Below are 14,882 nucleotides of genomic sequence, written 5' to 3' on the forward strand. Positions count from 1 at the left end.
GCAGTTCATTTACTCGAGAAACGAATTTTATTCCAACGAACGAAGCTCGAACAAACCAGATTCCTATTCCATACCGAACAATGATTAACAATAAGATCCGAAAGGAAATATTTTCTACGCCACAGACCATCTCACTTGCAAATGCATTCATTCCGACACGCAGCCTAAATCAGCCGAAATCCCACGATCGAACAAAACATCGGTCACGATTCTCGCATTCGATATCCCTGAAAGAAAGAACTGACCAAAACTGCGTGAAAACGGTTTCTTGAGCACTACTACCTTGGCAGTGAAACCAGCTCTCAAGGTGATTCTCCGTTGCCGCGTTTAGGGATCCCCGTTTCTCTTTCCACATTCGTAGCGCTAGCGACGATTCCGTTTCATTAAAAACGCGGCACGTGCGCCACGCAGCTGTTCGAGCCACGCGAAAATCTGTGTTAACAGGTTCGATTCACTTTCGTAGAGCGCGTAGCGTGTCTCATTGGAATAACAAGCGTCGAACGATTTTCGCCTGTCGCGAAACCCAGGCGAAATCATCGCGATCTCAAACGAGCGCGCTCACTTAGCCGCGTAATCAGAGCGAGACGCTGATCATCGCATCGCGCATCGCTGGGAATCGTCCGCTCTTGCAGCTGTTGCGACCTGCATTGGATGATTTCAACGGGATTAGGAAAGTAATTGTAATCGACTATGTCCATACGAGACGATTTTCCATTTTTGAAAGGATTCCAGGATCGAATCCTTAAAGTCAGAACCACGCTATTGAATTCTGCAAAATGCCCTAATCAAATTGTAACTTCAGATTATACGGTGAACTATAAGAATACTCGTGTTGCTTATCTTTCATAAATTAAATACGATACAATTGAAGCTAATTCATCTTTTAAACCAAATATTCTCAACTATAAACACCTTAGCATTTTCGTATGGAGAATAAAGAAAACGCTAGTAATATCAATGTATAAAAATATATACAGTTGACTTTTAAGGAGTGGAAATAACTTTGAAATTATTAAACGATCATACATCACCCACGAGCGTTAAATGTTTTTCTAACTTTTGTTACTTCGAAGCTACGACTGCATTTATCTACGTGGGATATCTTGCGTATTATAGCGAACGCTAATATTGGAAAGAGATTGCAAATGGTATTGCAAAAGTGAATGAAATATCTGAATGAAGTTTATACGCTCTGCGAAGCTTTTTATTTGGTTATCAGTGTAGTATGAGGTGGTTCTTAAACGTTGCTTACTTAATTTGGATAGAGAATCTTCTAATTATTCCGGGCGGTATAACGTACGTCATAGTTGACCCTGTTCCCTGACTTATGGAAGTCGCTCTAGTATGTGAACTTGAATCAATTTGTAGAACAATTGTTGCGCGAGGTATTCATTCATGTCGATCGTACATGTTTATTAAGAGAGAGATTAGCATACAAATGTATGCAACCAGTTTATCTTTCTACAAACGCGTGAATTCTTTTCATCGTGTATTGTTTTATAAGAGATTGTTGATTAGAACGTTACGACAGTACGATGACAGAATTACAGGGGAAACGTTACATATGAGGTAAGAAGGAATCGAAGTGAATGGGATTGAAATTTCCAATAACACAGTTACCAAGTTGCCGTGAAGACGTTTACATCTCGACTACGGTTCGTTGCTGGTAGCGATACGAATCGAAGCGATCGAGCGTGAAGAATTCGAGACGATCTTGGACCATGCACCGTGAATCATCCGAAGAAAAAGGAATTCGTTAGCTTGCTCGTCGGAAATATGTACTCTTCGTATAATTATCGAGTCACGTAAAAAGACTTAACGATTAATGATAATGTATTCGATGCAACGATAAAATCGACTGCGTATCAAACTTTTAAAAAGAAAATAAATACGACGGAGAATGTAAATAACGAAAGCGGAAAATACCAAAAATATCAAAGATATTCAAAATATGGAAAATATAAAACGAAAACGTGTAACGCGTAACAATACGATAAGGTGAAACATTTTTGCGAGTACAAATGATTGTCAATTATTGCGCCCGTAATATTGTTCGCGAGACGTTAATAAAATTTGATGTTCCGGAATTTCAGTGGTGATTTTTTTACCGATCGTTTTTCTGTGCACGCGTTCTCGTAAAGCATTCGCGGCATGGCCAGGGAGCGGCGTGCTCACGAGCCGAAAGAACTGGTTCTTCTGCGGAGGGTGGTTAAACTCGATGCAATGCGTGCATTTAGTGAAACATCGCTCTGGAATGCAAACACGTGGGGAAGGGTAGGAACCTGCATGGGAACTATCGTACGATCCTGCGTTACGATCCACACCACTGAATTTTATGCGTTCCATGGACACGTTCGTTTCGCTCTCGTCTAACTATCTTCTTTCCTCCGATTTTACGTAACGCTAGTCTATTTCCATCTATTCGACGATCTCATTTTCTTTATTCATTTTCTCTGATCTCATAATACGATTTACATATTGGTTTCTTAAACGTCGAACAATGTGATTAACATTAATCTAGTTGTATCATGAACTTCAAATGTCGAGCTATACAATTCTTGTTAGTATTTTCGATTTATCGATTCCTGTAACATTGCCTCAACGAATACCGTTTTTATATTTTCCTAACTACTACAATTTGTGATAATTCTTAGCAGCTGAAGCTCGCAGCAATATCCAGCAACTCGTTGTTTCGCGCTTTATAATCATCTGAAGGTGTCAAAAGAGCAACGATCGAACCTTCCCGATCTACAACTTCTGTAGCGTGCAAGATGCTCCTTGGACGCTTTAAAGAATTCTACATACTCTTCCTTCTTCCTTCCCTTCCTTACCGTGAGACGTGGCTTCATCGAAGATGTAGAAAACTCGAGCGCCACGAAAACAGCGTTAGCAATTGGTGACGAAATTTTTATCGACTCGTACTTTCACGTTTCGTTTGCGCAGTTTCTTAAAACAGCAAAAGCAAAAAAGTTCATTACGGGACCAACATTTTTCTTCTGGTACCACCGTGACCAACTACTGCGTCGTATGAAGAAACGGAACCGAGGTTCGATGAATTCCGGGGTTAATCCTGGCCAAGGACAACGCTCCGATCGCAATGAAATAAACGATCGTCGGTCGTTCTCGTATCTCGAGTTACATACCTCGATAGATCGATCGAACGCATACACTGCCTGTACTGATTTTGTAATATTTCTCAAGAGGCATCATCCCGAGATGCGAACAATAGATAGAATCGATTAAAAGAAACGATTTACAGAAAACATGAGTTTACCTCTATAAGAAATAACTTCAGTCAACGAAGATTTATCGTATTTTCTTGACCCACTTCGATTAATTCCTTGTTCGCTTAGAAATCATCTATCTTCGTTTGCGAATCGTCTCATTTGAACAAGGAAATAATGAAGATTTAATATAAGCAGCAGCAGAGCTTTGAAATTTTCAGAAAAACTTCACGTATAATCTCCATACAATGCATAAACGATAGGTGAAAAGAGGCATACATAAAATAGATTAAAGTAACTCGATAGCCGCGAGTCTCGATTTAACCGGTCTGCCTCGGCGTCGATTAAGCCGCGGTTAATCGAGATCCCATCGCATTAACGTACAGCTCTGGAACACGAGGAAACTCGGGAAGATTCATCGAACGAACGGAAGCATCCTCGTTTGCCTTTAAAATCATCCTTCTTCGAAACGAACTCGGCAACTGTCGAGAAGCTTTCTCCGTCGATCCTGTTGTCATCGATTTGGGAGCGCGGTCGAATCCTTTCTGGGAAACCTGACTATGGCAATCGTTTCCTCGAACAGTATTTCTTCCTCGTCATCCCGGTTCAAAGTCATCGGGAATGGGAAAGGTTTTCTTGAAAATGAAACTGACGTCACTGTTGCTCGTTAGCTGGCTAAAAGAAGGAACGTGAAAGGAATACAGGAATAGTTTAGAGCCGTTCTTTTTCCACTCTTTACGACCGTGATAGCGTATAACTACGTCGTTTCATCTTGTGCGTTGAATTACGCGTGCTGATAAGACACGTTGCGAGCTTTCTGAAAGAGCAAAATGACTCGGTTCCGCCGACAACTAGCCAGTTTTGCGTCAATTACTCTTCCGTAATCGCAAACACGTATTTTTCGATTTTGATAATTTATAAAAAGAAGATTCTTCGGCGAAGGAATAGAACCACGAGTGGTTTCGGTTAGTAACGAGAAAAACTCGGCAGAGATCGATGGAATCTTGATTATAATAATACCGATTAACGCAGTAATTGGAACTTTGATTAATGGAAGATTCAATTGTGATTCCTTGTAAGAAAGATCGGTGAGCAACGGTAGAAAAAGATTGTCATGTTTTTGTTTAGATGTTTTTAATCTTTAAAATATTAATCTTGGAATATTTTGAAATAATTGATACGCACTCGTTGTGCGTCGTGATTGCAATAGCGATAATCAAAGTTCTAGCGTATAATATTTGCATGCCCTAGATGTGACAGAAATCGGTATACGAGCAGAAAGCATGAGATATAGGTTAATAGTGTTAAAAAAATTGATCGTGAATACATATGTTCATTTTCGCAGAGGGTAATTACAGGGCAATTTCACAGTTAAGAAACAAGTAGTTCGTTTGAAAAGTATGCGCGTGAAAAGTTGATAATCGTTTGGAAGTTTGTCGGGAACATTTTAGATTATACTGAACGATTATCTACACGCGTTCCTCGAAGAATAGTTTCTTGAAATGCCGGTGCAAATATACATTTTTTCTCGTTCGTAAGTAGGTACATATTGACGAAAAATACTAACCAAACATTCCAGCAAGTCAAACTTTTGCATTCTCTTAAAATATACGTTCTTCGAGAACGTTGCTGGCATACCAGCTGGTATACCATAAATATAGTAAGCTAGTATTTTCTAAAATACTTTCCAAAATTCAATCTCCCTGACTCATCGTTCAATCGCCAGCCCTTCGACACACCATCTTCGTCCTCTCATTTATATTTTCACTATTCTTAGTATCTTAGTCGACGAACGAAATTTCTGTGGTTATCGCGATGGAAATCTTGCAAAAAGGCAACGCCCAGCCGACGTATTTTGAGTTTCACAACGTCGTCTACGTGGGAAAAGAAATCGGCCGGTGTCTCTAATTGTCCTCCCGGAGACATCGATGTAAGGTTAACGACCGTGGTTGCGCGTCCATCGGCTCGGTCTTAATTACGGAACGATATCCTCTTCGACTTGGTCGAATCCTCGTTTTTCTCCGTTCTTCGCTTCTCTCGCGGCCACTCCTCGCCACAAGAAACGGCTGGCCTTGTCTTACGGTCGATAATCTTGGGATGAGATTCCATTGTTGTGGAATTAGTCACGGCGAGACCTGCGAAGATACATCCGGGACGCGTACCTGGGCCACCACGAAATCTCGAAATACCGATGTTTTAATCGGCAAGGTTATCAGCCGCGGCTAATCGCCCGTTAAATCATTGATCGATCTACAAAACAGTCATATCGTATGGTAAAACTCTGGCGAATGGTATTAATCGAAGGAACGTTACGTTCACTGCTGATCATAAATATCAGGATATCCATTTATATTTAATGTATCTTAACGCGTAATTTTCTGCTTATTTTATTACAAGTCTGTTATTTCATTAGCATCGTTTAATTGGTTAAGAATCATGGCGATTGTAGTTACAGAACGGTATCTTGCGTTCATTATTACGAGATATTCATTATATAGTCTTCCGAGGCACGAAAACTTATCGTCGTAAAGTATAAAGCTATAACTCGATTAAATAGAAAACTAACCAGATGATATTCGTAAAATGTGAGTGAAATGCTCGATTAAATTGAGATTCTTAAAATCTTCGCTCGCGCCACTATAATATGCAATCTTCCATATGTTTCTTGCGACATAAAATACCAAATGCAAATGGAAAATTATTAGAGTTTTCCAATAAATGTAACCAGGTGCGTTGATATTTGACAGCGTGGGTGATGTGGAGAATATATTGCTTGTTAACGTAGTGATTCGCGGCGGGCAACGATCGAAAATTACGTGGCGGAATATCAAGGACGCGATGAAGAAAGTAAGAAAGTACGAAGAAAGTAAACGGTGGCCTTGGACTGGCTGAATGAATACGGCGTGACTTAGATGCTGCACGATCGTGTCCGTTCTTTCTTTTCTTCTTCGCTCTTTCCTTTCAAAGTTCATCCAGTTTTATCGTATCCTTGACGAATACGTCCGCTAAAGCAATTCAAATTTCTCTGTTCTGTTCAACGACAGACTTACAAAGTCGTTCAACGAATTAAATAAGTAATTGACGAAGTTGCTCGAAACGAACTATGTTGGATTTAACTACGTTGGAGTATTATCGTTGATTTTTATATATGATTATATCAGATGGTAACACCTACACACGCTATACCACCTTATGCAACAATTCCCACAGTCCACTGCAGCGAAGTCAAACGACGAAGGATGCGGATTAGCCACGTCACTGTTTCGAATAATAATTTAAAACGCATAAAATAGCGCTAAATACTTGAAAGAAACGAGGAAGCGATGGCTTAATAAACACATTGTACGAAAATCACTGTTATTTGGAGAGAAAGTTTTTCAACGAAAATCTCAGATATTCCGTTTATTACCTTCTAACATTCCACGTATATCTCTAATTACAAATTACGGCCCTAATATTCCTGCAATAGATATTACTATTAACATTAAGCAACATCTATACGTAGAATATTTTCTACATTTCTGAAGCAATCTGATTCTCTTGAGTTTTCGTTTATTATTTATAAACTCTTTGTAAATACGCTGCACGATACCGTCTTCTTTTCGTTCAAGATATTACGTTAAAGTATTCGAAGGTCTTCGTATCTTTTTGCCTCCTGTGTAAAATTATATTGCGCAGGCTGTTACAGAATAATGGCTAAATATTTTAAATCGAACGAAGAGAAACAACGATGCTACAAAGAAAAAGGAAGAAAATGATAAAAATTCTCCAATTTTGAACTGGTAGATAGAAACTTTTGGATTAAGGAGTGCGGAATAATAGCCATTAGAATGTATACGCTGTGTATGTATGTAAACCATTGGAACCATCGTCGTCGTCAACAATGTAATCGGCACGACCACTCTACGTGTCTACTATAAATTCCAAAGTTTATACACCTTGAATGCAGTGAAATTATATTACCAGTTACCAGCCATGAGTATGTCAATGTAAAGTGGGAAACGACCTTCCAGTGTCAGCGACCAGCTTTGCTCGTCTTGAGGACGAGCTTCGCCACATGGCGAACGTAACGAGACAATACCAAGGACCAAGTTCGGCACGGACGCGTATTACATACCGTGGCCACGTAGAAAGTGTGGAACGGTGCACACGGTGGCTCTTTCATTCAGAGAAATTTGACCGTGATCGTTCGCCGAACAAAAACGGCCGACTTTCGATACAATTAACGATACGGGCTATTTCGAGATGGTTCTATCGAGTTTTTACGCGTGCAATTCTGCTGTCGAGGCAACTTTTTAACGAGAGCTCGCTCGTTAATTAGAAGATCCTAACGATACTGCGATAACTAGGAAGATAAGATTGATGCGTGGAAGTGAAACTTCCAGTGAAAATCGAAAAGAAAGTGGTAGAAATGGGAAAGAAGGAATTATCGAAATTCGATTTGATTGCCAATGAGATTGTAGGACTTGTGTTGCAGAACGGTTGATTTGGTATTCTGGACACAGTGTATCGAACCGAGTTTTACGACGCTAATTCTTCGTGGTTCCCCCTTTTAACAAATATTTTATTATCGATCCGTCCCTGGTTCTATTTGCACATGGCGACAGACGCGCGACGCAAGGCGATTGTCTACGTGACTGTCGTAGCTTCCTGCCCGATGTGTCCTACATATATATATATGTTCAACCGAGTTCCTTTGGATCACGATGTGACTCTTCGTTGGAACACGGAGCCTGTTCAATTTTTCTGGTTTCTCAAAACTGGTAAAAATTTAACCACCAAGCATCGAACAACAAGTTTCGTTAAACGATAAAAATCTATAGATTCGGTTTCTATAAATAATATAAAGAAATAGAAATTATTGAGACCTTGAAGATAACACTACCTAAAATGAATAATTAAACCCTGATAACATTATTCTATCAATTCTCCCTTCATTGGATGATATCTTGAGAAATTTTCGAATGCGAGACAAGTTGGTAATTTAAAGGAACGTGATCGCATTGTCGATACATGTCGCGGTATTTAAAATATTTCTGGAATTCTCGAACACGCAACCTACGAGGCAATGTTCAAACGATCCATTTTAATATGTGACTTTCCTTTTTCCACGATCTTACCGAACAAACTTTAAACATCTCCAAGTTACTGTACGAGTCTAGCGAAATTCGAAATTTCATTTTTAATGTCGAATTCCATCCTGACGATCTGTCGATAGGCGTACCTGTGCCAGAAGAGTCTAACGACGCTACAACGATCAATGCTACCACGATCAGCCCGATTTCTATGGATCCTGAAATTCAGGGTCACTCGATGGACGATATCTTGCCAGGAACGAAGGCGCCACCGAGCCCCGTGCTATTCGTGAACGTTCCGGAGCACACGGAAACGGAACTCGGCTCGTCCGTTCTTCTAGCATGCAGAACCGCTAATCCTGTGGCCGAGTGCCAGTGGTCCTGGCAACCTTTACCACCGGTTCACCTGCCACTTCCGGATATCAGCGAAACACCAGCGACCAGTTAGTTACCAATACGTTTTCATATTTAAAGACAAATCCGTTAAATCCATTAAATTTTCTTACTCATTTGCGAATTTTTATGCAATTTCATACTTTCATGAAGGGAACCAGAAAAATGGAATCTATACAATAATTTGTTTCATCCACTATAGATTACGATGAGTACTCCACTTCTGATGTTTTATATATTTTTAGATATTATACGGATTCTGTGGATTTTCGCGAGCTTTAAATTTAGCATAAATGCATAAGAATCCGCACTCTAATCACAATATTGCGAATACTTCGAGTTTAACGTTGAAGCTTCTTAAGTATCATAGAATAAATTTATGCTCGATCGATTCCAAGTATATTTCGTCTTTGCGAATAAAACAATCGATAATACAATTTTTTATTTGTTTCGATTATGACGAACGCCCGTGAGTCAAACTTTCGATAAAGCTTTGTTATTTTCCACGGCACTCGTGTACCGTGTATTTATCGAAGTTCTCTTATAATTTATAGCCACCACGGTCTCGGTGATTCAGACGGCAACCACGCCGACTACCAATCCACTGCCGGTACGACAATTTCCTGCCTTCGGGAACAATAGCAACGACTGTTCCGTAAGATTCTCAAGTACGAAGCACGAGCAGACCGGATACTGGAGCTGCGCCGCGAGAACTTCCACGAATGATCCTTTCACCAGCACGGAACCTGCTAAGCTGAGCATCGTTAATGAGCACCAGAGTATGGAATGTTGATTGTCTCTTCTTATCCTTCTAATTCGACGTCCAATTACGTTATATTTCCTGAATCTGAAAACTTATTCGTTAGAAAATAATTAAAGACGAAGAAAGTAAGAAACAGCAAGATGAATGTTGATATTTATAAATGTCCAGATCCTCTGATCGTATTTGCGAAACTCGATAACGTCGTGGAAGTACCAGCAGGATCCTCGGCGCAAATAATGTGCCAGATGAAAGCATCTGTCCGTGAATGTCAATGGTCCTGGAGGCAGTTGAACCAATCGCAGCCGTGGAACCTCGAGGTGAAGCGATTTCCAGCTTTCGGCAACGACAGCACCGATTGTAGTATCAAATTCAAGAACGTGTTGCCTGAGCAAGAAGGATACTGGACGTGTGGCGGCAGAATCGATCCGAATTCTTCGTTCACGCAGTCGAATCCCATTCGATTTCTCATTTCGGAAGGTAAGAGATGCGAATTCTTTTTATCATCTTGAAACCATATCTTTAAAGAATTCCTTTCAATATCGTAACGATAAATTTTCCTTACAATTTTCCTCGCGATATGTATAATCGATAGAGCAAATTACAAAAGACGTTGATCTTCTTTCGCAGTTGAATTTGTACAATTATCCAGAGGAATTCAAGTAGCGCCTGGTGAATCGGTGCTTCTCAGATGTCTGGTGAACAAGCCAGTGGTACAATGCGAATGGTCCTGGAGGGCATCCAACTCGAGCCAGGCACCTTTGTTAGTTAAGAAATTCAATCCTAACAAAGACGCGGATCACGATTGTTCGGTAAGATTCAAGAACGTTCTGTACGAGGAGGAAGGATTGTGGACGTGTGGCGTACGACTGTCACCGCATGGAATTCTTCACGAAGCGCCACCTGCGACTGTTAGCCTTCTACCTACAGGTATGAATACCTGGTCTTCTGTAAAATATAAAAAATCAAGTCCTAGAAATATATATATCTTTTCACAGACCAATATTGTTAGAAAATTAACGAACGCGAAAATTAACAAGCGATGCACGATTTCTTCGCACGTTTATCTGCCAAAACGTAGATTTAATCGATCAATTTATCTCGATCGATGTTCCAGCCAAAGTCAACTTCGTTGAAATGCCGTCGGACACTTCCGTTCCGATTGGTACGGAGGCCACGTTGAAATGCGTAACGAGCAGCCGCGTGGAAAAGTGTACGTGGACCTGGAAATCACTTCACGGAAACGAGCCAGAAATCATCGCTCAGGAATACCCAAGCAATGGCGACCTTGGTAGAGACTGTTCGCTCACGTTGCCACGAGTATACGCCGAAAAACAGGGTCAGTGGGCTTGTCAGGTGTCGATCAGTTCCCTCAACACGATGCTGACCTCACCGTTCGTCAAGCTCACCGTATTCGAGCAAGGTATTTTTATTTTCGTCAACGTCCTTCTTGCTTCCACCTTCTATCATTTCCATAACTTCTTCCACCTTCTATCGTTTTAACCTTCTTGCTACTAAACAGCAGATGTTAATGCAAATTTATACTTTAGATAAGGAGTACTATACTTTGCATATTATATGCAAATTCCCCATAAATACACAGAGATCTATCAGCAATCTAATTATTACCTGACATTTCATTTCCATCGTTCGCTCGTTTTTCATTTTTATTACGTTATATTCAGCATCGTATTACCATATTCTCGATATTTATATTACGTAGCTCGATACTAATTCCACGCCTAACGCGTCTCTATGCATTCGTATTCAATTTTACCAAAGGTTATAGGGTCCGTATATTAAAATATCATCGTAATATTTAATTTTCAGACGAAGTGAAGTTCTCGGAGCTCTCTCAAGACATCCAAATATCAGCTGGAGGGAGCGTCTTCCTGCATTGTGTGACTTCGTCGGCCGTGGAACAGTGTCGATGGTCCCTGACCCCGGTAAACTCGAATACCACGGTAGTGGTAAAGCAATTTCCGGCGGCCGGAAGCGAGGCCAGGGACTGCAGCGTCAGGCTGACGCACGCACTAGCGGAACAAGAAGGATTGTGGACCTGTGGCGCCAGGGTACGTGGCAAACAGAACTACACGGATGCACCTCCGGCCAAGCTGAGTCTTCTGGAACCAGGTATCATAGAATCTTGAGACGGATTCGCGACATTCCTTTCCTTTCACGGGTGAGGGTGTACAAAGAGCAGTCGATCATAGATCCATGGATCTCTGGTCGCCTCGCGATATTCGCAACAACTTCAAGGCGTGGTCGTGGATCGGCCATAGATCCTGAGGAGTGTACAGCATCAACCTATATTGTGTATATATTAGCAAATTACGGATGAGTCCATCAACTTGAACTTGGAACACGAAGAAGTTGTAAAAAAATAATCGAGTTTCCGGGTAATGGCGTCGAGAGAAACTTTTCACCTCGGCAATCGTGTAATTCGCTTTTCGAGGCTGTAAACGAGTGGACGTAAAGGTCGCGTATGTTGCCAAGAAAGGTCGGTTCTTTGTTGTTTATACAAAGAACGATGACGTTCTTTCTCGGAAGAAAATCAATGACGATCATCGCCGAGATTCGTCTCTTATGAAACCACGATATTAACGATCGTTGTCACCGTATACCGATGATCATCTTTGCATACTATTCATCTCATTTTGCTTGGTTGCGTTAGACAAAGATTGAACAAAACTAAACTTGATATTCTTCTTACAGTCAGTTCTTTTTAAATATGCAGATATATGAAAAGAATGAACGTGGATAAGGAAGGGGACTTCGACGTTATTTTTCCGGCATTTGGGAGTCGTTTTTCCGGATATTCTAATTAAGTGACTCATCCTCTGCAATGTATACACGATGTATCGTGTAACGGACATTAGTATTTTTGATCGATATCGTTTGGAAGATCGTCACTGGGAAAACACGTAGAAAAAAAGGACAGTGACTAGCTTTCAAAGCATTGAGAAAAATCGATCGCGCTATTGTACTGTGTATCGCAAAGTCTTAGAATATAGAATTGAAAGCCGCGCGGGCACGATTAAAGGAATTCGTAGAAAGAACGAAAATAATGATCGATCATCAATCTTAGTACCGTAGACGATGAATTGATCGCGTCTAAGTTCTCCGAAGACTGTTGTGGGTGAAGGCATCGCGGTGGTGATGGAATCTGTACGATGTTTCGAGTCTCATAGATGATGTCTACTTCTCTTGATGACTTATAATATAGTCATCAATCACGTATATATTGTAAAAGAGGTAGACATATAAAAAAGAAAAAAAGTATATCCGTTTCTTCGGTCTGCAATTTTTATTTAAATGAGATTATCATATTCGTTTTAGCATTTTCTTTCCTCGATTCTTGTAAGGGATCCATTGTTACGTTTGCAACAAACAATAAGATTCCTTGCTCGTTACCCAGCGTACCGTTACCGCACATATCGCATTTGCATCGATTAGCATTAGATCGTCCTAATTTATCGCTGTTTTGGTCGCATCCATTATTGTTTCCCTCGCAATTCCTTGATAAATCTTCACGAGGATTTATTAGATCGTTATGCCTCGGGGCTAATCAAAGCCTGGCAATTAATGAGCGATTAATAATGCTGTCCGGTTTTCTTATAGGACACATGTATCGTTAAAAGGAACGCTAAATAATATATCCAGCAAGATCGTTCCATTAATAACAATTATTTCATCCGCGCCATTAAATTCTCTATCTTATTTGTCAAGCATACCATGCAATATGTCTCTGTGCTCACTAAACTGTATTTCAAGCGTAATGTTTCTTTTTATCCCCATCGATGGCACGCTTAAGAAGCGCACCTTACTCGTTAAATAACATCTATCACTCAATGTCATTCACCCTTTCTTATTTATATGCTCAACGGCAGGTCTACGCTCAAATGATTTCGCATTTAGCATAGTTAGTAGCCGCGTTAGTAAGTACGCGAAACCGTATTGTGTGTGTAAGCCTTTTTCGCGAGCATTCTGGCTACGTTTATTGTCATTTCTCGTATTATTTATTGTCGAAAGTCAGGGAAAGTGCTTTGAACAAACGCTCGCCAATGAAGTTTGCCGACTTACGATCCATCGATTCGAGATTGTTTCTTCTGTTCTGTTCTCTTTTCATTTTTATTTTCTTCTTTTTGTTCTTTTTTTTTTTTTTTTTTTTTTTTTTACTTCTTTGATAAGACGATGGATTCGAAAGTTTTTTCAAAGCGATGCTAATTAATTCGAGACGTTTTGACGAACAGCAGAACAATTGCGCAAATTGCCCTGCTGTAAGAGAGTAACCAGGGAAAAAGCGTTCGTGCTCTTCGTTCGTTCTCACGCGTAACGTTAGATCTGAGACGCATTAGCTAGTAACTATTTAAAAAGACTACGCGTAGAAATTTTAATGTTTAAGGCTACGAATATTTATTTGTTAAGCGAAGTAGGTCGTTTAAGAGACTCCAGTGTGCTAATAACGATTAGACTCGTCACGGGGCCGTTAACGAATCAAGTTAGCTGAACCGTGACCAACGTGTTGCTAAACGAGAAGTCAACGTACCGATGACATTACGAAAACTCCACGATCAAACAGGTTTTTTTTTTTTGTTATTAGAAATACTACGATACGCACTTTCTACATACTCATTATATTCAATTACATGCTAAAATTAACTCTAAGTAGACAATTCTTACTGTTAAGCGTCCCGTTTAAGATGTTCACCTTCGTTTCGAATAATGTAGCGTTGTCGTTGCCGTCGGTCGACCGGCCGTCACTACGAAAGGATAATAATTACGTTTGAATCACTGTAATTACTAAAGGCACAAAAATAATATCAGCAAACGATATCAATATTAAAGAAGGAATTCTAATTGCGACGTTGTCGTTCGAAGAGTCCCGGATATTCATAGGGAACACGATACACATCGCGTGTAATAATCAAACGTAGAACGCTTTCGTTCGAAGCTAATTAATACCTTCGTGTGCCATTGAGTTACTGTTAAGTTCCCAACGTGAACAATACAGGAATCTACACCGGGATGTGATCGGTGGATCGTCGTACGTTTCCATGCGCGCTTGAGTATCAGTCTCTCCGGCATTGTAAACCATTTCTTTAAATAAATGATAATACGAAAACGTCATTGCGGTCTTTCTCATTCCCATCGCCTTTGATACTAACGCTATACATATACCATCGAAATAAACTTAAAACGTCCTATCTAAATGAATGATATTTTTGAAGATATATGTATACATGTATAATAAATCGTGTACCATTAATGAATATACCATTTTGAGTATCATACTCTTTGCCATATGTGAACACACGTTACACAACGAACATCTTCGACACATCGACACATTTTTCACATATTGTACCCTAACAAAAAATATGTCACGTGAAATTTGCTTGTGCACCGTGTGAACACTTAATGCACACG

At 40.1% G+C, this 14,882-nt stretch overlaps 1 protein-coding gene and 1 long non-coding RNA gene across 4 annotated transcripts in view; one reads left to right on the forward strand and one right to left on the reverse strand.

Annotated features, from left to right (window-relative positions):
* The window catches only part of LOC139988244 (uncharacterized), a 29,016-nt gene that overhangs the window by 13,092 nt on the left and 1,042 nt on the right, over positions 1-14,882 (forward strand). For all 3 annotated transcript variants that reach the window (XM_072005427.1, XM_072005426.1, XM_072005428.1), the window contains exons 3-8: positions 8,443-8,742; positions 9,247-9,471; positions 9,624-9,932; positions 10,083-10,382; positions 10,570-10,875; positions 11,283-11,585. In XM_072005427.1, the coding sequence (XP_071861528.1) occupies positions 8,443-8,742; positions 9,247-9,471; positions 9,624-9,932; positions 10,083-10,382; positions 10,570-10,875; positions 11,283-11,585 (1,743 nt within the window). The remainder of the gene's footprint in view (positions 1-8,442; positions 8,743-9,246; positions 9,472-9,623; positions 9,933-10,082; positions 10,383-10,569; positions 10,876-11,282; positions 11,586-14,882) is intronic.
* LOC139988251 (uncharacterized) lies at positions 10,066-11,354 on the reverse strand. The gene is made up of 2 exons (XR_011800061.1): positions 11,230-11,354; positions 10,066-10,966 (listed from the first exon to the last, which is right to left on the reverse strand). It is a non-coding gene; the product is annotated as an uncharacterized lncRNA (long non-coding RNA).

Source organism: Bombus fervidus, chromosome 6 (genome assembly GCF_041682495.2).
Source record: "Bombus fervidus isolate BK054 chromosome 6, iyBomFerv1, whole genome shotgun sequence".
Taxonomy (NCBI): Eukaryota; Metazoa; Arthropoda; class Insecta; order Hymenoptera; family Apidae; genus Bombus; species Bombus fervidus.